Source organism: Lissotriton helveticus, chromosome 5_1, assembly GCF_964261635.1.
Source record: "Lissotriton helveticus chromosome 5_1, aLisHel1.1, whole genome shotgun sequence".
Taxonomy (NCBI): Eukaryota; Metazoa; Chordata; class Amphibia; order Caudata; family Salamandridae; genus Lissotriton; species Lissotriton helveticus.
In genome coordinates, this window is record NC_136065.1 from 1,530,743,618 (window position 1) to 1,530,770,689 (window position 27,072).

The 27,072-nt window shown below is 45.6% G+C and overlaps 1 protein-coding gene across 1 annotated transcript in view; it reads right to left on the reverse strand.

Annotated features, from left to right (window-relative positions):
• Positions 1 to 296: 296 nt before the first annotated feature.
• Positions 297 to 27,072, reverse strand: part of MAPKAPK2 (MAPK activated protein kinase 2) — a 246,776-nt gene continuing 220,000 nt past the window's right edge. The window contains exons 5-10 of the mRNA XM_078644565.1: positions 24,227 to 24,353; positions 23,622 to 23,697; positions 16,568 to 16,692; positions 13,397 to 13,482; positions 13,068 to 13,148; positions 297 to 4,198 (exon numbers count right to left, since the gene is read on the reverse strand). Of these exons, the coding sequence (XP_078500691.1) occupies positions 4,055 to 4,198; positions 13,068 to 13,148; positions 13,397 to 13,482; positions 16,568 to 16,692; positions 23,622 to 23,697; positions 24,227 to 24,353 (639 nt within the window). The 3' untranslated portion in view covers positions 297 to 4,054. The remainder of the gene's footprint in view (positions 4,199 to 13,067; positions 13,149 to 13,396; positions 13,483 to 16,567; positions 16,693 to 23,621; positions 23,698 to 24,226; positions 24,354 to 27,072) is intronic.

Consider the following 27,072-nt stretch of genomic DNA (forward strand, 5'->3'; position numbering starts at 1 on the left):
CATAGCCGGTTCCGTTAAGGTGTAGAAATGTGAAGTCTGATCCCACCCTAAAAATCACATCACAGATAAACACTATGACAAATATCACGTTCTACTGTGTTTGGACAGTTGCAAGAATCCCCATCCTACACAAGCTGCTCCAAGTGAATAACTCCCCCCCCCCCCCCAACAGCATCATCCACAGCCACTTTAGACATTTTAACAAACTCCCCTTTCTGAAGAACTTCACACATGCTCTGTATACAAATCACTTAGCCAATGTACGCCAAAAGAATAAACACTAGGAGTCTGCCGTGTTTAAATATTAAAACTTGTTTAGTAAAACAATTTGATCATACAAAATTATAATTTTACAACAATCTGATTGCCAAAAAATGCATTCTTGGGTAAAAATCACAATGCTTATAGGTTCAAGCAACGTGACAGATAAAAGGAGCATACTGAGGTGAAGGGGGGAAGCAAAAGGGGGACGGGATGGGGGGTTGGTACAAGGATAAGCAAGGGGCAAAATTAAAAAAACTTCGAGGCCTCCAGCACCCCCAGTGATACCACATCAAAAATAGACATGGGTTATAGACAGTGGTAAGAGTCCTGAGCAGCAAATGAGCAGACAAACCAAGCTCTTTATCCACCACCATTTCAGGCCCAATCTACGTGTGATAGACATAGGACAACAATTCTGTAGTGAAGAGAAGCTATGGAGTATTAGACATTAAAACATGCACTCTGAAAGCAGTAAATTACCACTTCAAATGCCATGAGCAGGCTGATTTCCAGTCACCATCCTCTCCAATCCTCTGCTGTTCTCGAACTGGTAATGCACCCCAGCCAGCAGACACAAGCAGTATCCGTTATAACCATCCCCTTTGGATGAATCTTATTTAAGTGGGGTACACTTTAGAACATGAAGAATGAATGGGTCAGGAAGCTTGAGAGTGCCCTACGTCTGAAATTCATGTCTCTAGTCACCAGGCTTTCCTACGATATGGTTCTACAAATTTCTCAACAATGATAGACTTGAGTTAAAAGTAAGTTACTCGCCTGCACCCATCGCAAAACGTTGTCCAACAGTGTGCTTCTATTACAAAAACAGCCATTTTGATTAATAGTAATTTTAAAAAAGTGTCAGGCTGAGATAGGAAATGAAGACCTTGCGTCCTTTTGCCCAGCTTTGTCATAGACCACTTGTATGACCCACCACCTTATTTCGAGGAAATACTTAGCCAAAGGATGAGCTAGGCCATGGAGGAGCAGCAGCACTGGTAAAGGCTTGAATCCTCTGACCAGGAGTAATATTTACTTTCCGTTACCATCAGCTTGTCAGGTGTGACACTGAAGAAAGCCAGGTTTCAGCCATTGTCCTTTATGGTAAGTATCTTAATCAATTCATTCCAGGTGTACAGGAAATTAAGTGGTCGCCAATCTCTACGGCCACTCAGCAATACTTCAGGAAAGCAGCGTGCAACTGCATACCGCACAATTATGTGCAATTCTTGGAGGAATAAATTCCAACCCCAAAGAAACTTTGAAGGCACCAGGAAACCAGGCATGGCCTTATAGTATGGTACAGGAACACAGTATGAAGGTACAAAGTTAAAGCACAGGCTTCTCAGACGTTTATCCAAGAAGCTGCAAAATATGGAACAAGGCCTTAGATTCCAGGACTGTTCATTAGAAAACATTTACTGGTACCATTGAAACAGGTAGCCTTAGGTAAAAAAGCAGCATGTTGACCCCCAAAGAATTTGGAATACTTTTCAGTCTCTCAAGCGAATAGGGTTCAGGTGGATTTAACTTTTCACTTAGGAATCCAAACTGGCCTAAGGGGAGGAGGAGGGGGGAAACCAAAAAAACACACCAATGTCTCTTGTAGTTCTTTGCTACAATGAAATTAAGTAAAAAAATATTTATGTGCATGAAAAATAGTGCCAAGTTTCTTATACTCTGGCCACGGAATATGGGGTGGGGTGTGCAAGGGGCGGGAAAAAGAAGGTAAAAATAAAGGGTAAATAGATATTTACAGCGAGAAGGAAAAAAAACCACAGCATATCATGGGAGACTCTTGTGAGGATATTTTTACAAAATTTATAAATCACTTGTGGGTGCTTGATGTACAACTGATCAAGGCAAGGTGCTTCAGGGTACTAACCAGCAAAGGCTCAGAGAGGGGCAGATCAAAGAAGGCAGAGCAAGTGAACAGGCAAAGCAGGAACCAGCTCCGCCCCAGGCTAGTCTCACTCCCTAGGACCACAGAGGGCTAGGAAAAGGTCTACTTGAGACAGTGCAGAAACCGGAGGCAAACAGGCAGGAGGGAGAACCATCTTTCCTTTGATACGTCCTCATCCAAATCGAACAAACTCTCAAGGTGGATATTAAACTCTTCTTTGGTTGAGAAAAACAAAACACTAAAAAAAGTTATGTACTTGAACCCCCTGGTTAAAGGGGGATAAGGCAGAGGTCTCAAAAGTCCTCGTTGATTGGGCAACTAAAACAGCAGCAAAACTCCTATAAACTGAAATACCAACTGTTGATAAAGAAATATTCTTTCACGGAGTACACAACACTTAAAAGTGAACATAGAAAACCTCCTATTCGAAAAGAGAATAAAAGTGAACAGAGAGGAGTAACTCGTGGGAATGCAGCCTCTCCCTGAATCTATCCTGTGAGAGTAAGAGGGGAAGGAGCGTTGCACCGCACACCCAAACTTCAGCAAAACAGCAACATGTAGAGGCAGACGTAGCCTACACAGTGCCAGCCACTAACAAACAATCCGCAAAATCTTTGGGTTGGAAAAGTGACAAAAAAGTGGGTAATATCAGTGCTTTGTCAGTTGTTCACAGTTGATAAGCAAACTGGTTATCGGAAAAATGTTCTTTTCTGTTTGAATTTGGAGCGAAGAGACTGTGATTGAGGTGGGTGGGGGAAGTCAGGGGAGTGTAGGTGCCGGACATATGGGACTTCAGTAAAAGCCGTGGGAGAACAAATCTCCTTCCCCAATAACTCGAATTCTAAACATAAGATTTTAAAAAATTGGCATTTTAAAAAAATACTATGAGAAGCCCAAAGCTTGGGCGAAGGTCATACTCTGAAGCTCACTCCTCTTTTTACCACAACATAGTGGTAAAACAAACTATCGCGTGGGCGTTTGATACATACTGATATAGGCACAACCACAGTTCACCACTGTTTCACGGCTAATGACCTGGAAACTGGCAAGCAAACTGGTACACAAGTTCTTGAGCAAACAACAGGCTTTTCCCACTAGGAACACACTGCTGAAATGAGATGGGCCTGCCACAACAGGAGGAGAGGACAATACAGAGCACACTTGCCCACCTCTATGCAAAATGAAAGGAAAGGAGGGAGTAGCTTTAACGATGCTGGTAGTGTGCCCCAAGCATGAATAGCAAGGTCACCCCATCGCACTGAACATCCAACAAAAAGTAAGTGATGGGTTACCCTGCGCAACAGCAGCACTGCATAGTGACCTATGCTTGTACCTATGCGTACAACATACAGAAGTACCATCGGTGTATTAACCAGCAGCCTGTAAACTAAGTTTATGCTACAGGTGTCTTGACTCTCCAAAGTTAATAGTACAGTGAAAAAATAACTCTGCAAGGCATTGGCTAAGGTATGTGTGAAGTGTAGGGAATGCCACAGGCAAACCCACCCGCATCCTCCACTAAAACCTCCTTTTCCCAGGAAGCGTTTCATTCTTAAAACCTGAAGTACGGGAACCCTTTTCTGAGGACTTACAAAAATAAAACTCAGTCTATAAAGTGGCCAGAAGTCATCTACAGAAAGGTTTCCTAGACTCCGCCCTTTCACACGCACACACAAGCACACACATGCACCCCCCTGCCCACTCATCGATCAGTGATAAAAGAACTAAAAATCGGTCCTATTTGGTTCTAAAATCTGGCTCCTCCATGCATCGATTCTGCCACAGTCATTCTGAAGAGAGAATACGGTAATGTGCGGTTATTGCTTTCCTGGAGCTAGTGGGCGGATTTGGTTGCTTGGGTGTTGGCTGTGGTCATGGCGGTGCCACTCAATGATTGTCAGTGGCTGGGTCCAATGGGTTGAGCTTTTTCCGCCTTTTCTGTAAGAGTGGGTTGGTGGAGTTCTCAATCTCTTTAATCTTGACCTGCTCGTAGTCCACTCGCATTGTAGCCAACGCGCTGGTCATTTCCTCCTGCAAGTTAAAGGAAGAGATTAGTGTCAAAAACGAAGGAAAAGGGCTGGTTACTGTTTTGAAAATGATTAATGTAAGCAAAGTATGTTGTGGTAACGAGGTGGGAAACTTGTCTGAATCTGCATATGTAAGAAGGTATGTGGGGGGGAGATCAAGAGTGAGTGTAGGTAATGCTGCGTTGGAGGTGTTCGCATTATCGAGATTGGTGGCAGCCATCTCTATGAATGGCAGAGTCGCAATACAATTGAATACCACTCAAGCATCTTCATGTAAAATCTATTGCCCACGAGCAAGAAGTCCAAACCATTGTAATTGGCTGCATCCCAGCTGAAACCCAACAGCAGTGTTACTTAATATTACCCAGGCAAAACGAACTGATTTGACAACCTCAACGACAAGACTAACTGGCTGCTACGGTCATTTAGAAAAATGTGTAACTAGCTTCCTCCAAAGCTTCTAAGGTCAAGTTACTTACCTTCGAGAACGGCTTATCTGGTAGAAACATGATCAAGCCACAAATTCCTTATCTTTGAATTTCCCTGGCCTCAGTCTGGATCCAGAAGATTTTTCTTTAAGCAATACCCTTGCGCGCCGGTAGGTGGCATGTGTTGGCTCCGCAGGATACTTCACCATTGTGACGTCCGCTGCACCTTAATAGGCACCACCTCGGTGCACTGACCCCGGTTACTTTTCACGCCAGAAGCGGAGAGGCATTAAGTGCACTGACATTGGTATGTTTCTGAACAACTAGGACCCTGAAAGGGAACAGCCCTGACCCTAAAAATCTGTCCGCAGTGCAGAGAGGATGGGTGGGTCGCTAAGGAATCTGCGGCTAGATCACATCTCTACCAGATAAGGCGTTACTGAAGGTAAGTAACTTGTCCATCTGATAGAGACATCTAGCCACACATTCCTTACCTTTGACTAGACACCCAAGTAATACCATCCCCGAATGAGCGGCCAAAAAGGCCGTCCATGCAGAGTTGACTGTCTAGGCAGTAGTGCATAGTGAACGTGTGCAGTGATGCAGACGTTGCTGCCTGACAAATGTTGAGGACTGAGACTCCATGTTGCAACGCCATGGAAGCAGCCTTCGCTCTGGCAGAATAAGCCCTTAAGCCTTCAGGGATGCTTTTTGTCCTTTTCTGCACTGCACAACCCATATTCACTCCCACGTACTGCACAAAGAGTTGATCGTCCACCCGCAACTTTTTTGTGCTGTCAGGGTAGAACGACAATGCTCTTTTTGGGTCCAGACATAGAGTTGCTCCACTTCTTTAGAGGGTTGCAGAAATAGAAAATAGGCAGGGTGACAGATTGCCCGGTGTGGAATGGTGTTACCACTTTTGGTAAGAAAGAGGCCCTAGTGCGAAGCACCAACTTTTCAGGGAAGATGATCAGGTAAGGAGGCTTGGATGACAGAGCCTGCAATTCGCTCACCCTCCTGGCAGATGTGATTGCCACTAAAAACTGTTTTGATGGTAAGTAGCCAGAGGGAGCAGCTGTGCAAAGGTTCGAACAGAGCACACGTCAGGAAGGTGAGACCCAAATGAAGGTTCCACTAAGGCATAAGAAAAGGGGCAGGGGCAAAGATATGTACAAGCCCCTTGAGAAATCTATTGGCAATGGGGGATTTAAATAAAGAGGGCTGGTCTGGCAGCCTCAAAAAGCCATACAGGGCCGAAAGGTACCCATAAAGAGTGCTCAGAGCAGAGCCCTGCTGGGCAAGGGTCAAAATAAAAAGTAAGACTTGAGAGAGGGAAGCAGAAAGGGGATCAATATATCTTTCTGTACAGTATTTTACACATTTTGTTACCGGCAGTTGTACACAGTCTTGGTAGAGGGATGCCTGGTTGCAATAACAACATTACATACTTGGGAGGCTGGTCAAATGCTATCAACTTCTGCTGCTTAATCGTCACACAAGAAGGCATGGAGTTGACAGGTTCAGGTGGAGGGCCTTTCCCTGCTGCTGCTGCTACAGAAGATTCTCCCAAAGGGGCAGTCTGAGCGAAGGATCAATGCTTATTTGGAGAAGTTCAGGATACCAGACTCTCCATACCCAGTCTGGAGCCACAAGAATGACTTGGGCCCGGTCGCTCCTGATCTTCCAGCAGTGTGGGCAGGAAGGGTATGGGCAGAAAGGCATATAGGTTTGAGCACCACTCTAGACGAAAAGTGTCTCAGAGCAAGAGTTGGCTTGGAAACTTCAATGCACAAAACTGCTGACATTGCACACTCTCCGCAAAGGTAAACGGATCAAAGCAAAGCTCGTCCTACTGCAGGAAGAGACCGTGCGGCACCTCCGGATGGAGACACTGTTTGTGATTCGCTAGGCATCGAGAGCTAAGTTCATCCACCCTGGTTTTCAGAGAACATGATAGGTGTTGAACCCCTATGAATATGCCCTGCTGTTCCAGCCATGTCCAGAGATGCAGAGCCTTATGATAAAGGGTCAACGACCCCCACCCCGCCCTGTTTGCTGCAGTACCACATGGCAGTGGGGTTGTCCATGAACACTATCAAATCTTCCCTCTCTCTTCTCTCATTCAGAAAACTCTTAAAGACCCATCTCTTCCCACCCCTATGTTAGGTTGCTCTGTTTTCCGTTTTCTCCTACCCTGTCTAGCAGCGCCAGGAAGCTTCGGCGTTAGTGCGCTTTACAAATGGCACCTAACATAACTTGAAACCGCTTTCTCTGGTTTGAATGAAAAAAGGCTTTCAATGGCAAGCGAATCGCTCAGAGCTCCAGCCAGTTGATGTTGAGTCCGGAATCTGCCGGAGACCACAGTCCTCTGATCTCCACCTCTCCCAGAAGGCCGCCCCATCCCAGGAGTGATCCATCGATCGCTATTGTGTGATCTGGGTGGGGAAAGAAGAGGGGTCTGCCTCTGACCCAATCGCGGTTGGTCAGCAACCACTGCTGATCCTGTGCAGTTCCCTCCGAGATCTGGACCATGTCGAAGAGATTCCCCCGATGCTACGCCCACAGGAACTTCAGGTTCCACTCCAGAGCCCGCTGTTGTCATCTGGCATGTGTCACAAGCAGGATGCAGGAAGCCATGATGCCCAGCAGCCTGTCATTCTCACCGAAATGGAGGATAGAGGCTGAAATGTCAATACCATAGCCTGAATATTCTAGACTCTCATTTGGGAGGATAAACCCATAACTGCACTGTGTCTAGAACAGCTCCAATGAAAGGGAGCGTCTGAGAGGGAGTCAGGTGTGACTTTGGCACGTTATTAGTGAACCCCAGTGAATGTAGGAGTTTCATCATAGTCTGGAGGTGGGAGATAACAGCCTGGGGCGAGCCCGCCTTCAACAGTCAGTCATGGATTTAGGGAAGACTGGCACCCATGATCTGCAGCGATAGGTTGCGACCACCTCCATCACCTTGAGGAACACCTGAAGGGCATTAGTACGGCCAAAGGGGAGCACAGTGAGCGGAAAGTGCTCATAGCCTACCGTAAACCGCAGATAGCATGGATGGCCATGCAAAACAGGAATGTGAAAATAGGTGTTCTGCAAGTCCAATGCTACCATCGAGTCTCCTGGGTCCAGGACAGACCAGACCTGAGCGAGGGTGAGCATCTTGAACATTTCCTTTCTGAGGAAGTAGTTGAAGGCTTGTAGATCCAGGATAGGGCAAAGGCCCTTGTCCTTTTTCAAGACCAGAAAGTAGCTGGAATAACTACAGCTTACTTCTGACACCAGAACCCGCTCTATGGCTCACTTGGCCAAGAGAGTCATGACTTCCTCATGAAGCAAAGTCAGGTGATCCTCCATCAGCCAGTCGTAAGATGGAGGCATGGAGAGAGCAGGGGTCTTGCAAGGGAGGGAGTAGCCCCTTCAGACTCTCTGAAGAACATACCTGTCCGACGTGATGTTCTGCCAGTGGTGAAGGTGATGACTGACCCTGCCACCAACTGGCTGCCCATTAGGAAGGTTTGGAAGCGGAGGCTGCATGGGGAGTGGTGGACTGATCAGACCTCTTGCTGCCGGAATAAGGGTGTCAGAACGAGGAGCATCCATGTAGAGGTTGCTGAACATGCACTTTCTGGTGGCTGAGGTATGGCTGACAAGGCTGAAAGCCCCTTCCTTAGCCAAGAAAGGCAGACAGGGGACATGTAGCCACTGAGAAGCCCAAGGACTTGACCGTAGCCTTTTAGATCTGCAAAGCGCTCCTTCCCTATCTTTCTTCACTTCTAACCCTTCAGAATTAGGCTGAAGAACCGAGCTAGGACCAATGGGTTCAGTCTGCATCAGTAGGCACCGCTCGGTCTCCAGTTTGTTGGGGATAACAGTAGGGTTGGCGCAGCTGGTGGGCGCAAGGAGTCTTGGCATGGAGGCCGGCACCAGTGAAGGTCCCAGTGACACGACAGTCAGTCCGGATCCCTTAGTGGATCAATGGGGGGGGGGGGTCATCAGCAACGGGGCCATTGGCGCAGAACCAGATGGAGCACCCCTCTAAGCCTCCGGGGCCTAAAGCATGCCTATTGGGTTAGGCCGCCCAAAGGTGAGGCCCATGATGTCACAGAATGCTTTGAGCTAGGCGGGGTCACTCCAGCTCCCAGGAAGGTGAGGAAATGCAGAGCAGACCCAGGTGTACTATCAGCCAAACGAGGCCTAGAACACAGTTAATTCTCCGTCGTGTCAACCAACCGATGGGGAGAAGTTGAAGCACGCTTAGACTGCTTGTATTTTGTTTATGCTTCTTACCTGACAGACTTGAAAACTTCAAGTGGGAGGTCGAAGAATTAGGGCTCCCGGAGTGGTGACTGGACTTTCTTCTGGACTGGGACAAAGAATGAGACCTCCAGGGTGAATGACGCAGTACCGAGCGCCGGGCCGCAAGTAGCTTTAGGGACCGCTCCCTCAAAGCTTTCGGAGCCATGGCCTGGCCGAGTTGTGGTCACGCTCCAGGCACCAGACAACCCAGATGTGGATCCTTTACCGACATGGGGCAGTGACAGGCCAGACAAATCTTCTTGGCCATCCTAAACACCAAGTCAGAAAAAACATCGGATCCAGTCGGAACCTGGGAAATTCAAAGGTAAGGAATCTGCAGCTAGATGTCTATCTAACAAGTTTTAACAATGATACAATCAAATGAGCAAACTAAAGCAGCAACACAGGTCACAAATGAGAATTCGAATACGACCCCAGCTGTGCTTAGAGCAAAGTTGCGTCTGAGTTGAGGATAAGGCACAAGGTGTGACATCCTGAGGATCAGCCAGGTGTGTCATGAAAGGAGGATTGGGCTGAAAGTGTGTCATCGAGAGGAAGATCAGGCAGACTCTGCATAATTCAGAAGAGTATCAGGGCAGCAGGCATGAGGACATATTCTAGTGCTTGGAGGCAAGTGATGAGAAAGAACAGAAATAAGATGGGTCACCCTGCGAAGAAGGCCTGGTTAGACTAGCTCAGAGGCACCGCATGAACTATGAGAGGGTTTAAGACAGGTTAGGGAATAGGGGTTGAGGGTGGCAAGACCACCAACATTTAAGAACAATACAGAGGAAAAAGTATTAAGAAATATGAGTGAAAGGGAAGCAGTCTGGAAGAAGCAATAAAGGATGATGATTCAGCAGAGAGAGGTAGCCTAAAGAGAAGATGAATAAGGAATTAAAATCAGATTTTGTAGAGGAGAGATGGAAAGTAGGAAGTTGTTAAGACATCAGGAGAGAAGAGGAGTGAAAAGAGGAGTGCAAATCTTTTGGATGTTTTATCATTGGTTCGGACAACTAAAGGCACCAGAAGAGACTACACTGAAAAAGGCAAAGGATAAATCCAAGTGGGGGAAAAAACCCAGAACCAAAATTATCCCCTGAGCAATGACTCCCGTGGTAGGAAAAGTAAGAGCACAAACATTAACCTATTTCCTTGATGCTTCACATAATGCCACATAAAGGAGTACTTCCCAGCGTGTAGTGCTGTAGATACACATCCTCTGCATATTACAGCCATCTAGTATTGAGTTTGGAGGTTTGCAAAATATTTTTCTTCAAAGAAGTCTTTTGAGTCATAGGTATGGTGTGGTTCATCCCTTAGATAGCAATGCACATCGGCGCTGGCTCCATTGTTAGATTATTTTGCACAGCAGATGCTGTGTTATATTATGCAGATTTGTATAGAGCACCTATATCCCAAGAGGTATCCAGGAGCAGAACTGGTGCGTTTATGAAGTCGCCTTACTGCAGAAGCGGGATAACATCCTTCATGTGAAAGTGTTCCGAAAAGATTTACCTGTTAAGGGGCCTCTGGTCTAGTATTGGCTTTAGGGAACTGTCCTTGGGAATAAGGAAGTATAGAAAGTAGACCCCCCCCCCCCCGGTGTCTTGGAGCTGGGAACTTGTTCTGTGCCCATTTGAGGAGGAGCACCCAAACCTACTCTTGTAGTAGGAACAGGTGCTCTGGATTGAGATTGTGAGCATGAGATGGGATGGGAGATTTGTGGGGTAAAGGTGAGCTTGAGGCAGTAGCTGTGTTCAATGATAGATTGAACCCACAGATCTGAGGGGATTTCCTCCCACCAGGTAATACATTTCTGTAGCCTTCCCCCGATAGATGTGATTACGGTGGGGGTCAATATTTTTGAGGTACAGGCTCCTTTGGAAGGAGTACTTCTGATTTGTCCCTTGGAGTGGTTTCCCCGGAACGTATCCTGCGTGTATCCTCTGCTGGTGGTAGGCCTATTGCTGCCGCTATTATGACAGTTTGGCCAGCCCAGAACATTTTGGACCACCAGCCTTCTTAGGGCCGCCGGGATCTAAAGGGCATTCATGGTCCTGGATTTCCAACATCTCATCAACCTGCGGGCCAAAGAGGCATACCCAGTCAAAAGGTAGGTTGATGACATGTTGGATTTCTGACTTGAAGCCGAAGATTCGCAGCCATGAGTGGTGATTAAGGATAATAGAGGTGTTTAACTCTTTGGCGCATTTGTCAGCTGAATCCAACACACACACCATAAGGTGACGTTAAACCAGCTTTCCCTCGTTTAAGTACTCCTCCTCCCTCTTTCTGTACTCTTAGAGATGCTACAGTAGGACTTTCTTCTCCTCCCATTGGGTCCCATACCATGACAAGAGGCCCACCGAACTGGCAATACGCCCATGGGTAGCAGCACAGAATCAATGCACTTACTTTCCTTGACAGAAGGAAAGCGTTGCCTGTAGCTTGGCCTGCAGCTCGCTTATGAGAGGTGAGACCATCAGTGAGTCCATGGGGTCATGCCCTCTGATGTACAAGTGGTGAGAGGGAGATGGTTTACATTTCTTCTCTCTGCTGGGTCTTGCTACCTGGGATTTTACTAGCTCTCCAAAGGTTCCTGTGGTGATTTTAGTCGTGCCTTTTAGCATTGGGAGAAACTGGAGGTAATTCGGTCCTGGATAGTGTCTCCACCAGGAAGTCATCATCCTCAGGCTTAACATGCATATCTATCTTATGGTATGCCGCTACACGCTGAATAAACCTGTGGTATGCTGTGAAGTCATCTAGTCGGCTTTGAATGGATGCTCGAGGTCTGGGTCTCCTTGTAGTTCTACATCATAATCCTCCTATGTATTGTATGTGGAGCCTTCAGCTTCGAAGAATGCTTTGGCATCTCAGCACCGAGACGTCTCTTCGAACTCTAAGACCAATGGGCATTGAGGCGCTTGGCAGGATCCAGTCTGTGCTGACTAGAGTATATGGGAGGTGCCAGAGGTTTAGGCATGGGGCTGGATACCGGACCCCCTGGGGGGCCGTGCTCTGCTTCGGCGTATGGACTTAAGTGAACATCGGTTTCGACTGTACTCCCAACTCTCGGCGAGGACTTGGTACAAGGACTGGTGTCCTCTGGGGTACACGGAGCACCTTTGTACACATGTTTTCCCCCTTCTAGTTTGGAAGAGTCTAAGCCAATGACCTTTGGGCTGGGCGATGGCCTGGAACAGCTGAAGACCTCTTCCTCCTCCTTGGTCCCAAGTGAGTCAATTTCGCTAAAGAGGTCTGACATTGCCTACATCGGTCGGTGCAGCTGGGTGTGAGCCTTTTTGCACATGAAGGTCAAACAGAAGATGCAACAGGTGTCAGACGCGGGGGAGGCCGGCACAGGGATATTTGGGGTGGCGAGGACAGCTTTTCCTAAAGTGGGTAGAGTACATTACCTTCTACGCCTCTACATTTTCTGGAGTAGGTAAGGAAAGTGGCATGGCCCTGGTTGGCAGGGCGCATATAGGGTTGTCTTCAGTGGTGGTGTCCGAAGTACATCAAGCGAGAAGAGGAAAGGGACGACTACTGAAGCAGAAATCTTCTTGGCGATAGGAATGGAAAGAAATGGGCTTCAGAGCAACGAACATACAGAATCAAATGTATCATGCTGGGAACACTGTCAATGCACATCTGAATCAGATGGTGGGTTCTAACAATGAAACGAGTGCCCATGCACATTGATAATTGAGGGCGGAGTCACATCATACCGCGTGACTCAAAAGACTACTTAGAAGAAAAACAAGTTGCAAACGTTCCAGCCCAAAACTAGATGGCAAGAGTAAGCAAAGCATGTGCATCTACAGCCACACATGCTACTAACACATTTAGTAGAAGAAATATGCTGATTACTGGAGGAGTGTGGGATGTGAACCGGGAGGGGCTTCATAGTCCTCTAGTGGGGTAAAGGAGCTAGGGAAATGACACCAACACCAATTCTAAATTAACACACCGAAATCGTCAGACAACTTGTTCATCCTCTATATTTGAAATTAAACATTCCTCCTTGTCCTACACCAATAAAAACTGTTCACCTCACAAAAGTACATCTTCCCAACCACATTGATTTAGCTGCTTGCCCCCATTATATTGACTAAAGGGCAGCAGGGAGTTCACCTTGACGTCTTCCCAGAGGTCTTTCTCCTCCTTTAGGACTCTGCTGGTATGCAGGGGAGTTTGAGGAACTTGCATGGATTGCTGTAGGAAAGAAAATGGGGTTGGAAAGCATTATTAGACCTCCTTATAAAAGGTATGCAAATTCGAATGGCCAGATTCTGACAATCATATCAGCAAGAGTAAAAAAAAAAAAAACGGCCCTCTCCAGCTTTGGCAGAGCATGTAAAACAGGCTGGAGCTGAGGCCGACTTTCCATGTGTAATTTAAAAATCATTTTTGCAAAATTATGCATTTCACAACACAAAGTGTGGGCAAACACCTGTACTAACCATTATCCATGGGTGGTTCATAAACTCTGTAATGGTCATCCGTTGTGTCGGCTCAGTCTTCAGAAGGTTCCGGATCAGCTGTTTCACTGAAATAAAAATAGCATAAGGGTTAATGGCAAAGAGGGAGAGCAGGCTTTTGCCAAGCTGACTACAAGCTGGATATGGACAGGGAACGAACCCAGGACTGCTTTCAGAAATTAGAGTGCCCCAATGGTAGGACCTCACAATCCTCCGTTAAACCAGTTTAAACGAATGAAGCATTAGCCCAGAACAGACCTTTATTTTTATAAACATAAAAGTGGCAGTAGACAATTACCAGAGAACCAAATGGCTATATACCCACAACTATAGCGGTGTAATTCACTATGGAAAGACTAGAAAGAAATTAAGAGTTCTACGCCAAGTGTTTCGCCATTTGTAATCTATGATGCTGGTCATTGTGCAGTATGACATGCCTTCAGAAACTATCATAACTAGCAGTCGGACCTTTCTGCAGTTCTTTCTGCAGTTCAAAAGCGCGATAAGAACCCACAATTTTAAGGATATTAATTTTAAAGTTTTTTACATACGCAGTCAATATTTATTACATTTTTAATCAGAATGGTTATAAGCATTCTGACAATGTTTTGTTTAAGCTACAGCCAGCATTAGTTGTATGAAAGAACTCATGTCATCAATTTTCCAAAATAGCACAGCAAGTATAGAGAGAGCTTTGGGACAGTCATGTCAGCCACAGGCTTTCGTATGTTATCTATGGTTTGCAGATGCTTGGATAGGCCAAGGCATTTCATGTACGATTATAATCTCCCACCTGTGTTCCCATGTGTAGTTTGCAATTGGTAGCTAGGGTGAATGCTTAGCAATATTTACTTTGACAAGCCAACATCTGAATTGCCAATGAACGGCTTTTATGTTTAGGAAGGAAGGCCTGTTTAGTGAAGAGAAGAGAACTGTGTCTTTAACGGCATCGCTGAGGCGGCTATTCGGCCGCAGCGCCAAGGGGGCGGGGCGGCCACGCGGCGGCCGCATGCTGGTGACGGAACAGCTCCGTCACCAGCCGCGGTTGGGCTGTTCTCATGACGGAGCGGTTCCGTCATGGCCCTGCCCGCTCAATGGAACGCCCAGCGCAGGCGCGGAATCCGCGCCGCGCAGGCACGGCGAGCAGGCCATGACGGAACCGCTCCGTCATCAGCACAGCTCCACCGCAGCTGACGGAGCGGTTCCGTCATCAGCATCGAACGGGTTAAGAGACGCTAAAGTATCCAGCCACTCATGAACATTTGTTTAATTTTACTATGGTAACTTGTTGGATTTACAACTTTTTTCGCTCACAGGACGAATGCACACGTTTTCTTAAAGGTGAAACTTAAATATTGGCCCTTTGTTTAACACGTCTACTACACAGAAAATTGTTGTCTGTGCCTTTAAGTTCACCACTTACAATGCAAGATATATCTTGGACTTCCTTTTCTGAACCCTCTTCTTTTAGGGAAGAGACCAATTCTGCTAATGCATTCCTTTCCCAGGGTTCATAACGTTGTAACCTAAAATGCTGCCTCAGTATGAGATTTTCAGTTTAGGACACCTAGCATGAAATCAATGAGGAACAACCCACTGTCTGAAAATGGTAAAGCTATGCGTCAAGGATAAAACAAAGGTTGAAATGCCAGACCGGACTGCTTTTCCAATACTTGCTTTAATTACATAGGGTGAATTTAATAAGAATATTGGATTAGGCAAAATTTCCGAAAAATGGTGCATTGGGTCAGTTAGGAAATCTAAGAGCTTTCTGAACCCAACTTCCATGACGGACCATGATCATGTTTCTCAACCAGAGATTAAAACTCAAGTAGTAAGTAAGCACCCAACAATACCTCACAGGAGATAATTGGAGTTCGCTAAATAGGTTTGAACACCACATCGCATAGAAAAATGAAAAAATACTTTAGCTAAAAAATGAAGTTGCCACCGCAAAGCATGGACTACAAAAAAACTAGCATCCAAGTTCAAGCCAACTTTGCTACAGTTTTGTTGAAAATTAGTACGGTTTGGTGAACATTATCTGCGCCATCTTGCCTCTTCCCCTGATGCCACACTTTTTTTCGTGCGCACCCGCCATTTTAAGATGCCCTGATCAGAGCGAACCCTTTTGCATGCCGCTGGCCCCTGAAATAGCCCTTCGCCCTCACTAAGCCTGCACGCTGACCAACCCCCTGCTTGCACCTGCCTTGAATCATAAACCCCTCTTCGGCGCTGCTCTGCCCCAGGCCCTCATCCTGTTCCCAGCGCGACACCTCCCTTCTTCCCTTTCATGATCCCCGGCCCTTAGATGCAAACCCCCTTTTTTCCCCGTGTGCCCGTTTGTCTTCCCCGTTCCCAGGCCGACACCCAGCACTGCCGATACCATTCCTTGCCCCTCCCCGTGCAATAGAAAGCTTCCCCCACCAAAGGATCCCCGGGTTGATCAAAGCCCCCACTCCATGAGATCCGATCAAACCCCCCACATTCCGCGAATCGGCGGAATATCCAGCTGCGCGATACCCATCACCTGTTGTGACTAGGGTGGGGACTTCAACTGTAAATGTGTGTGGGAACGGGCCCAAAGGGGAGTTCCGGAAATGTCTTTTCCATACATCAAAGCTTTAACATGAATATGTAATCTGCAATAAAGTCATAAAACAGTGTATAAGAGGCCAGGCCTCAGAAATGTAGCTAGAGCACCTCAGAACGATATCTTCTGCCCGTTTTGTTGTGTTCTCCTCCGGAGAGAATAAAAAACCTTGTTTCCTGCCTTCCAGTCTCCAGCGCCTGCCTCTTCATTGATTAAATAACTAGAGGGTCACAGAGGCAATACCGCCGGGCAAATACCGATTGTCCCCGACCCGTCTCAGGTTTAACAGTTTTAGTTTTGGCTCATGGTGCAATATCAGTATCTTTCAAGAATCCAGTGACAGCGTTAAGAAACAATACCAGGAATAGAGATCCTTCCAATAGCTCTAAAAACACCTACTATATTTCAGCAAGCTCCTGGAATTACCTGGGTTGGCGTCGGTCCATACATCCTACTCTGTCCCATAACACATACCTCAATCGTACAGGAGACAAATCAGTGATCAAATGCCGACTGGAGATGCAATAGGATTGCCCAGGGCAGTATTTCAGCTTCCCTACCTTCCTCAGATACCTCAGACCATTCTGGGTTAGGAAACTCGTACTGGCCCATCCGGATCCGCTTCTTCATGCCCGGAGAGATGGCCAGGCCATGGTTGGAGTAGAATGGTGGGTATCCACAGAGCCTGCAACAAGGAAGAAAAAAGATACCAAGTCTTTGGGTGGAACATTGAGCTTTATTCAGAGGCTCTGATGACACAGCCCTTTCCACCGCGATAGTAGTGCTATTTCAAGTGAAAGTTGCAAAGTACGGAGAGACCAATGCTTCAAAGTTGTCTGCACTAAATACTTCCTACAGGTATTCGTCAAGTTGTTAAGACAGCTATAGTTTTAAGTTATGCTATATTAGCATGTTTCTAAATGATTGCATTAGCTCTCCTACCAACACATGGCTATGGCAGGCAAGTACATTAGTTACTTACCTGTAACTCCAGTTTTCAACTGATTATATATTCCATGCATCTACATGCTGGAGTCATTCCTACTAGTCAGGTAGAGAGTCCCAGGTAACTTTAAAATAGCAGTAAACACTGTTAAAATGGCGATAGGCTTCAACAAGTGTTTGTATAGTATCACATTCACCTCAAAACCATACTGCAGCCAATAAAGTGGAGGTGCTGAGTAGTACATATGCTAAACGTAAGCCTCTGAACTGGGAGGAGATGGGATCACACATGAATATATGAACAATGTCTTCATACACAAGGAGAGAGAGAGAACTTTTTTTTTTTAATGGGCTCTCCCGATCTATTAAACTGTACCACACAGAGTACGCTAGCCCAATTATCAATCGGTCCACTATATGGGCATTCCTACCAGGTCCTACAGGAATATCTTTGATATTAGAGGAGACACCTCACCCGTCGTATGGTGGCATACTTCATCATGGGCACCTTCTCTCACCCATCACGGATGGATCGCCTAAAAAAACACTTAATCAGATTTAACAAATGATACATATAAAATAACTGAAGGATTCTGAAACATTATAATTATTTTTATATAAAGTGTGCGACTACGGGGAAATGCCCTTTTTCTATGGACCAATGAAATGTGAATAGGAACTGCATTGGGAATAGGCTATGATTGTTCTCCTGCTTAAGAAACCTGCACTGGATCCAGCCCCTCTCCTAGCTATCGCCCTATTTCCCTTCTCCCAACTGTGGCTAAGGTTCTTGAAAAACATTAACAAACAACTATCTGACTTTATGGAACAGAATGATCTCCTTCACCTGTCCCAATCTGGTTTCAGATCTTCTCACAGCAAGGAATCAGCGCTGGTTGAAATATCCGAGGCCATTGGTGAAACCTTAGATGATGGGGCAGTGCTGCCCTGATGCTTCTGGACTTGTCGGCTGCGTTTGCTACCGTCCCGCATGCCCTGCTCCTGGCCCGCCTTTGGGATATCGATGTGGTGGGGTCAACTCGATACTGGCTTAAATCTAATTTGGAGGATAGAACTCAGCAAATCTGGATTCTGCCTTTGGCGACTGCCCCCCTAGAAGCGGACTATGGGGGTTCCTCAAGGCTCTGTATCGAGCCCTCTGCTGTTTAATATCTACATGTACCCCCTTATTAAGCTATCCGAGAATTTGGGAGCCAAAGTCATCTCGTATGGTGATGATACTCAGCTCCTCTTCACCTGGAACAATAATGAGTCTAGTCCTTCCTGTGCAAAAACTTGCCTGACTGCAGTCTTTCAGTGGCTAACTTTAGCCCAACTAAAGTGCGAAGAGGACAAAACAGAGATGCTCCTCTTTGGTAACTTATCCCGCAGTTTTGACGCTCTTTTTGGCTGGATGAGTCCCCGTGCTGTCGCCCCACGGGGGTGGCTACTAAGAACTTGGGTATCTGGTTCAATGAAAAATTGTGTTTTGGCCCTCAGATTAAAAAACTATTGGTAATATGCTTTGGTATTCTGAAGGCACTGAAAAACAGTCTTACCGGTACCCCCTACCCCCCCACCCCCCGCTACAGCAAGAAAAATGGTCATCGTAGCTCTGATCACATTCCACAGTGACTATGCTAATGCACGGTATGTTGGTCTGCTTGGCTACCTTTTGAATAAACTTCAAGTTGTTCAAAATGCTGCGGCCAGACTACTTCTAAACCTCCCTAAGAGGTTTAGCGTTCGGCAACACCTGCGTAACCTGCATTGGTTGCCGGTGAAAGAGGTTGAAATTTAAATCTCTGGTAATTGCTCATGCCGCTCTCAATGGGCATGGGCCTGACTATCTGGGAACAAGATTTAGGTTCTATGCTCTGGATAGGCAGTTGCGTTCTACCACCAAGCTTATGACATGTGTTCCTAGGTTTCACAAGCAGAGGATCAGTGGCAGCTCCCTCTCATGGATTGTTTCTGCAGCCTGGAATCAACTATACGTGGAGTTGCGCGCTGCATGATACGAAGGTTTTCATAAAGAGACTTAAGACACTTCTTTTTAGTTTGCTTCTTATTTAAACTCCTGCAGGGCTATTGCCGGGACACTCCACTGGAGTAGCTGTGCAGGATACAAGTGCTGTTTAACATAACATAAGGTAAGTCAGGGTGTTGTGAAATTCCTGGGGAGCAGGACCCGTTAACCTGTCCCGAAACTGACTTGTTGCCACTCCATGTACAGGACGGGAAGGGCTCCTTTAATTCTTCCTGGAAAGTGCGGGAGGAGGAGCCAGGAGGAGTGATGTCAGACTCTGCCTTCCAATCTGTAAAGGATGCTGACGAGGAAGAACCCGGACACAGGCACGGGTAGGCCAGAGGAGCTGGTAGAGAAGCTGAAAAAGAGAGGAGGAAGCTAGAGAAGCCACCGAGTTAATGCCGAGGAGCCAGAGGTCCTGAAGAGGAACCGGAGGATCCAGGGAGCAGACCTATGCCAGGAGGCCACCTACCCCATCCGTCGCCCTGCCACTCACCAGGAGGAGAGTGGCTGGAGCAGGTACATCGTAGACTACAGGGGCTCTCTAAATCAGTGGGAGGGAATGGGTAAAGCTTTGAGGGGTGGACACTGCTTTCTTCACCAACGTCACGGAGGAGAGCGGAGCTCCAAGAACCCCAGCAAACCCTTACACGGGCAACCAGAGGACAGAATCCATGTTCACAGGAGAGAACTTTCTTTTGACTTTTGAAAATAAAGACAAACCACACAACAAACCAGGCATCCGTTATCCTTCTTTACGGGCAGAGTATCCTCAAAATATAAACCTCCCTTCCCGGGTACACGACACAGGGACAGATACAAGAAAGTATGCACTATCCTTCTTTGCTATACATGCTAGGCGAATTGCGCTCAGTATGCATGTGCGGAGTATACTCAATGAATAAGAGGCAAGTATGCACACATGCACTTGGTGAGGGATGCCACTTGTTAGTATTAGAAATTGCAATGATCACAAAAAACAAAATAAAAAACTGGTGAATTACTAAAAGTACCTTTTTTCTAAATAAAAAGAAACATATTGATGTATTTCTACATGTGGATTCCACATACAACTAAAGAGAACAGGTAGGAGAGCCTTATGCCCCATTAACTTCTAGACTCCTTCAGGGTGAGGGGGTTATAGGCAGGGAGTTTTATAGCCATAAAGGAAGCCTAGTGACACATATGGGAGTAAGATTTTGACTGAAACATGCAGTCTAATTCACTGATGGATTCAGAAACCATTTTGTTTCACTAAAACATCGTTAAATATAATTTTTTTAAATTATAACATGGATATCCACTTAAAGAAAATTAGGGATTATTTATAGTCGTTTAACTAACCCTGCAAAAAGTTTCAGTAAAAATTCTTTATTACGAGCTCCTGAAAAAATCTCCTCAGATTTGGCTGAGCCCATCCGGGTGGTGTGACGAGGCACCCATGATGAAGCACACCGTCTTTTGTCAGATGAGGTGTATCCTCGAATATCAAATAGATATTTCTGTAGGACATGATAGGAATCCCCATATAGTGGACTAATAGATAGTTGGGATATCATACTGTGGTATAGTAATATATGAACAATACCAACCCTGGAGAATTGGATTTACATTTAAGTCAATATTTACTTCTCTGGCATTGGAGCTTTCATTTACTCATTTGCTTCAATCATAACATTCATAACATTTGAATAAAGCAGGAAGCAGGCTCACTTTTATTGAAAACGTTTGTAAAGAAGTGACTGCCTCACTGCAGAAAATGGAAGCTGCATTCATACCCAGGTATAGTGCTTGTTGAACATGTGCTTGCTTATCCATGTGGCTGCTCAGTAAGTGTCTTGTAGTGGCAGGCCATCATAAAGTGCAGCAGTTGTCATAATGCTTCTGGTGGAATGAGACCTCACTACACAGGAGTGAATGCTTCGCATAAGGAGATGCAGGCTGGCAGCATGCTATGTCCCACTTGGACAGTGGCAGCCTCCTCCAAGATGGCTGAAAGACTCAAACATATGGTCTGATTTAAGTCTTTTGTCTTATCCATGTACAATCTAATGCATCTGCCGACCAAGGGCAAAGATTTTTCTGCTGACGTCAGATTAGGGAAAAATAATTCAACAGAATGGGTTCAATCAAAGGAAAGTTGGTCGGGACATTGGACATAAAATTCGGGTTTCTTTGTAGGATTACCTAGTCTTTTGTAAATGAAACCCAAGTACCTTCTATGGTAAATTTTATTTATTTATAATGTTTTATATAGCTCGAACATGATCCCGAGCGAAATCAGAGAGCTTTACAATCGTGGGGAAAGGAAGGTAACAGTTGCAGAACAAGTGTCAAATAGGAATACAGACAAGAAACACATCAAAATAGAACGCATAGGAAAAGAACGATTACAAGTACACTGGGTCAGCAAAATATTAAGAAAATAACTGGTTCATATCGAGATGGAATAGTATCCAGCGCAGGGTTTTAAGGTGCAAGTCCAATGCATTAGAGCAGACGATCGAACAACCTATTAAGGTAAGAACTTGTTCATAAGGAATCTTTTTACTTCTAATTTAAAGGTAACCATGGAGGAGATTCTACTTATTTCAGGTGGGAGAGAGTTCCAGATCTTTGGAGCGGAGCCGGAGAAAGATCGGTGGCATGCTCTTTTTTTGCTAAAGATCCAAGGTTTCAGGAGGAGAGAGTTGGCACTCCTAGAAAGTCTACCCCCTCCGGATAGTTCTAACTTTTACGCTAGATAATTGGGGTTTTTTAAATGGATGGCTTTGTATGATAGGCAAGCAATCTTTAGCTGTATTGTTGCTTCGTGGGCAGCCAATTTAGGGATTTCAAGACTGGGTAGATGTGCGCATTTCTTTTGGTACCCGTAACCAGTCTGGCCGCCGCATTCAATGAGGCCCTTAATGGGGCCAAGGTATATTTGGGGAGACCACAGAGCGTAGTACTGCCATAGCCTAGTCTTGGCAAAACAAGCGCTTGGACCACATGTTTGAAGTCCGCTTGAGGGAGGAAAGGTTTGGGATTCCAGAGTATCCTCAACAGGTGGTTAGTTCCCTTGCACACATTGCTAATATGAGTCGTGTTCAAGCGCTTGTCCAGAGTGATTCTAAAGGGATTTAGCGGAGTCGATAATGAGGAGGGAGCAGTTGAAGGCGGTGAGGTGATTCATCCAGAGGTCTGGCATAGGAGTGTGATTTGGAGGGTCATTGACCAGGGTGCTCTGCCTCTGCTGTGTTTAGTCTGTGTCATAGGCAAGGGGGTGGTTCAAAGTAACGATGAATCCGTGATCCGTGTCCGGTGGCATCAGTATCCCGCCTGGTGAGGTAGAGTCTACCTTTGGTTACCCTTAACTCAAGGGAACTTACTCTTTCAATTACTAGGTCCTGACATGGACTGGGAAGAATTGCGTATCTCATCTTATGACCTTGGCGGGAGTACAGCACCCAGCAATCGCCCTGAAGAAGCCCATGTTTGGGCGAAAAGCGTTGCCTGTCCACTTATGAAAATCCAGCACTTGCGTAATAAAGACAAACCAAAGCTGGACTCAATTTTTTTTAATACGATACCCTGTAATTTTTGTATTTACATGTTGCCTCTCATACCCCTTGCATGAACCTATGTAACCCATCACAGAGGTATAAGGAGATTTAGCACCTCTATAACATGGGACCAGTCTTTTGGAGAAACTGAGCACAAGTAACCAGAATCCAATATCACTAACACCAGCAGAGCTGGCAGTCAGCACTGACCTGTATGAATACAGTTTTGTATGGGTCCTACTAATGAAAGCTTAGGGGTGTTGTAATGGCGGACGGCATTAACTAAACTGTGGTGGGTTTGTACTTGGAGGTATGGATTAGTGCACTTGTGTGGGTATAGAACTGTTGCGCTTGAAATAACAAGATCCAATAACAAATAAATGCTATAAATTAGGCGGTCACAAGTGAGTTCATGAACAGAGGAAGGTTGTGTGCATGTAGAGGGGTCATGAGCAGTAAGCTTCGTCAAGATCGATATATGTTGCTGCCTCACCCTCCATGCATTATTGTAAGCCTGATAAACTTGTGCAGACATTAACTATGACCCCCCTCCCTCATGGGGCAATATTTCAAAGCCAGTCCTGCTGACAAGCACTCTTGCCCATGGGAAATATGGACATACTAACTTGAAAATCTGGCCGTCCTCACACAATGCTATCGGACATTGACATAGCTACCAAATGTCCATGCCAGCCTCCATACCTGCAATGAAGAGGGCAAAGCAGGAAATGCAAGGTGCTATTCAACCACACTGAAGGCAGTCGCTCCCCAGAACAATCCAGATTAAGCCTCCTTAGAATGCAGAATATAAATATGGATTCACACTGCCCACAAGCAAAGCTGCAAACTGAACCAGCAATCGTATCCCAGCCGCCTTTAAAGACCAGTAGGGGCAGCTATTCCTTACTACATCAGATCTCTAAGCTCTTGGGTTCCAACCAATCCTCCTTAATACAACGTGAGGAAATGAAATCTTAATGTGCAAGAGACCCAAAGGTTCACTTGCTACCTATCCTCCTTCAAAGAGGCAAATGGTGTACAGCACAGCAGTAACTAATCTTTCCCCTGCCCCAAAGGCACATCCCTGGTACTCACAGAATATACATGATGACGCCGAGGGACCACATGTCACAGGACTTGTCATATTTCTCCGGGCCCAGCACTTCAGGGGCTGTGAGACAGAAAGAGAAGGTAGAAATGAAGGGTGTTACAGACACACTGTATTGAGACACAGAAGACAAACTCACCACGGTAGCACAGTTTACTATTTCAGCAAAGCACCAGGTGTTAAATGAACATTAGCTCCAATAACATCTCTTCTCAACTACCCGATCAGGTCGAATGCAGCGAGTATACGTGTGTGGCGTGAGGGTTGCACGGATGTCTGTGCTAATTCTGTGCAAGGGATACTTACACTGCTGCTGGCTGTACGGTACCGGTCTGTTAGAGAGGAGCTTGCACCAGTATTGCCTAATAAACATTCTGTGGAGAACTAAATATCTGGCTTTCTAAATCATGTGCCACTGTCCACAACAGTTCTCTGTTGGCCACAAGATGTTCAGCCAGTTCCGTTTGGTTGCAACTTGGAATTTGAATTTCTGCATAGGAAAAGGAGAAACTTCTGCAGTACCCATCACAAGCCCTAGCTTAAGTCCCCTTCATACAACTGCTGCGTGCCTTAAAATGAAAAACAGACTCACCCACATAATACGGCGTGTAGCAGGGTGTTGCCAAGGAGTTGTGTGTTGTAGTTTCTTTGGCAAAGCCAAAGTCAGTGAGCTTCAGCACAGAGTTGGGCCTCTTCGACGTGTACAGTAGGTTCTCTGGCTGTGGAAGAAGAAGTAGTGTCAGGTGTGCCAGAGAATATACTTTCACAATTGTCCTGAGCAGGGAGCTCGATGCTCCTGCATTCACACTTACACACTTGCCTCACAATATCTCAAGCAGAAGTTACTAAACATACATGCCAACATGTGAACCTATGATGCGTCAATGCTGTAAAGCAGCACACAAACTGTGCCTTCAATAAGGCTACATAACTCCAACTGATCAGTTTCCAATGAGGTAATCTAATTTACAGTTAGCACTGTATACTTTTCAAGCAGGTGGCAGCTGGGATCATATTCTTCAACAGAGCCAGAGCTAAAGAAAAGCACACCGCCTCGTTTTACTTTGTACATTTAGGCCAATACCCCACCCAGCTGTTTCCCAAATAAGGTAACGTGCAGAAGGTCACTCTGCTTCCAGAAGCTCTACTGTGTCGATTTTCAAAACAGATATACCAACCTCACTTTGAAGCAGAAGTCAGATTTTTTCTTCCCAAGCTATTGATGGCTAAAGAATTAATGACATGTTTCATGCGAGAGGACTGCTATCCTCAAAGGAGGTTGACAATTACACCATGTTCTTAATTGACTACTGTAAGAACTGGGGTTAGAAGTTGAGAAGGGTGGAAGCTCGACTCAAATAATAAAAGCAATCCTTGTCAGGGCGAAGCAGTCACTAAATGAACCTGTGGCAGCTTGGCACAAAAGCACTCAGGTTTAAATTACAGGCAATGTGCTAAGTATTTATGCAGCACACAAACAGTGATAACGTGGAAACACATAAGAAATCCCACAGCAATTCAAGAAATTAAGTTAATTTTAAACAAATAAAATGACACCAAAATGAAATACTTCCAAATCAGCAGTGCTGGAGTTATGATTGTTTATAGAAAAATAGCAACAAAAAGAACAAAGTACCAACCATGGCTATCTGCTCATGCGGGACCAGGACCCAGTACAAAGTTAAAGCCGACCTTAATTGAGTGCGGGTCAGACACACATACCAGTTCCCCCCGTCAAGGTCTACCATCAGACTTAACAGAAAATTTGAAGATTTCCTGGAGAAGGCAGTCCTCGGTGCGCCAGATAGCAGACTGTAGTATAGGAACAGACAACAGGGAGGCGATAAATTAAGTTTTAGAGGACAATGGCTGGAAAAGCGTGGAGAGGGGGGAAAGCTGGATTTTCAGGCTGATGAGGTAGTCGTCATCAATGGGGTACTGGTCATCGTCGAGCCCAGAGATGATCGCTACCTTTGGACTTTTCAGTTTTTGTAAATCTCAGATTTTTCCAACTGGACAAGGCTGTAGCCGAAGAGGGCTCCACAAGAATGGCTACAGTCGTCGAGAAGTCCCACTGAAGAGGATTTGCTGCTGTAGAAAAGAACATAGCAGGAGCTGTGGCACAGTCAATCCCATCCACTATGCATCTTCTTGGATTGGCTTGCCGGTAGGCACCGGTCCTCTGACAGTTGTCGGAGCATTTTTTGGTGACATTTGTTTTTCCCCAGAGGATTTGTGATTTTGGTAGGAGGAGGTCACTCTAGAGACACACCAAAGGTCAATGACCTAGTAGGTACCACTTGGGGGCAGGGACTCACTCCAGCAGGGACCAGCAGCAGGCAAGCAGGCAGGTTGCAGTGTCTCTGGAGCTTGTTGTGTTCCTATAGCTCACACAGAAGGCCAGTCAGTCTATTTAAAATTAAAAATCAAAAGAGACCAAGAAGTATTTTCCTACCTGCTCCCAATTGAAAGTTAACAATTATTAAATGTAATAAGGCAACACAATGCAAGTCTGTGGAAGGGGTAGGCCTTAACATTGTGAAAAATAGTTTTCACTACCAGGGCATGTAAGACTGAAATCGACATGTACTGCTTTTTAAATACCATGAATCCTACCCCAGGAGCTTTTAGGGCATACCACAGGGATGACTTGGTTTGTGGCACAAAATGTGCTGTGGGCCCACTAGTAGCAAGTAATTTACAGGCCTTGAGTACACAGTGTATCATTTGTTAGGGACTTAAAAGTAAATTAAATGTGCCATTTAGGATTCAGACTATGTTACCATGTTTTAGTTGGGGGGCTAGGTGGGCACAAGCATTTAAGCCCTCATTGGCAGTGGCTAAGTGCACAGAGCCCTAAAGCGAAGTGTGAAGGGAATGCGTTAAATGAATTACCACTCCGGGGAGTCAGGTATAACTGGTACATCAATGCATCAGTCAGTTATGCTCTGCACATTTAAACGAGCATGGATAAAGTCACTAAATTTAGTGTTGGCACCAATGTTTTACCTTTGAAAATACTAGCTGGGTTTGTGAGTGTTTTTCAAACCATTACAAAAACCACCTAAAGATAGCTGCCCATGTATGCACAGGTATCTGCAGTTATGCTTAGGGGGTCATCTTAGAAAGCGGTTTCTTTTTGTTAAAACATAGATGGGCATGTATGTGTGTGCTCATGCACGCCTGTGAAGCCTTCAAACTTTTTTTAGAAACGTAAAAACCATTCATACAAGATGAAAATGCATCTGCGAGCAGAGATTTGTTTTTTATATAGTGTTTCTGGGGGGGAAAGGAATTATGGATGTGATGATTGCATATAAGGCACATTAGCTGTTCATGTGGCATGGTAGAAGTGTTGGTAGAGCTGGACCCTCCTCAAAAAAATTAATTAAATGGCAAAGTCATTATTTTCATGTAAAAGCACACACTGGGCCAGCA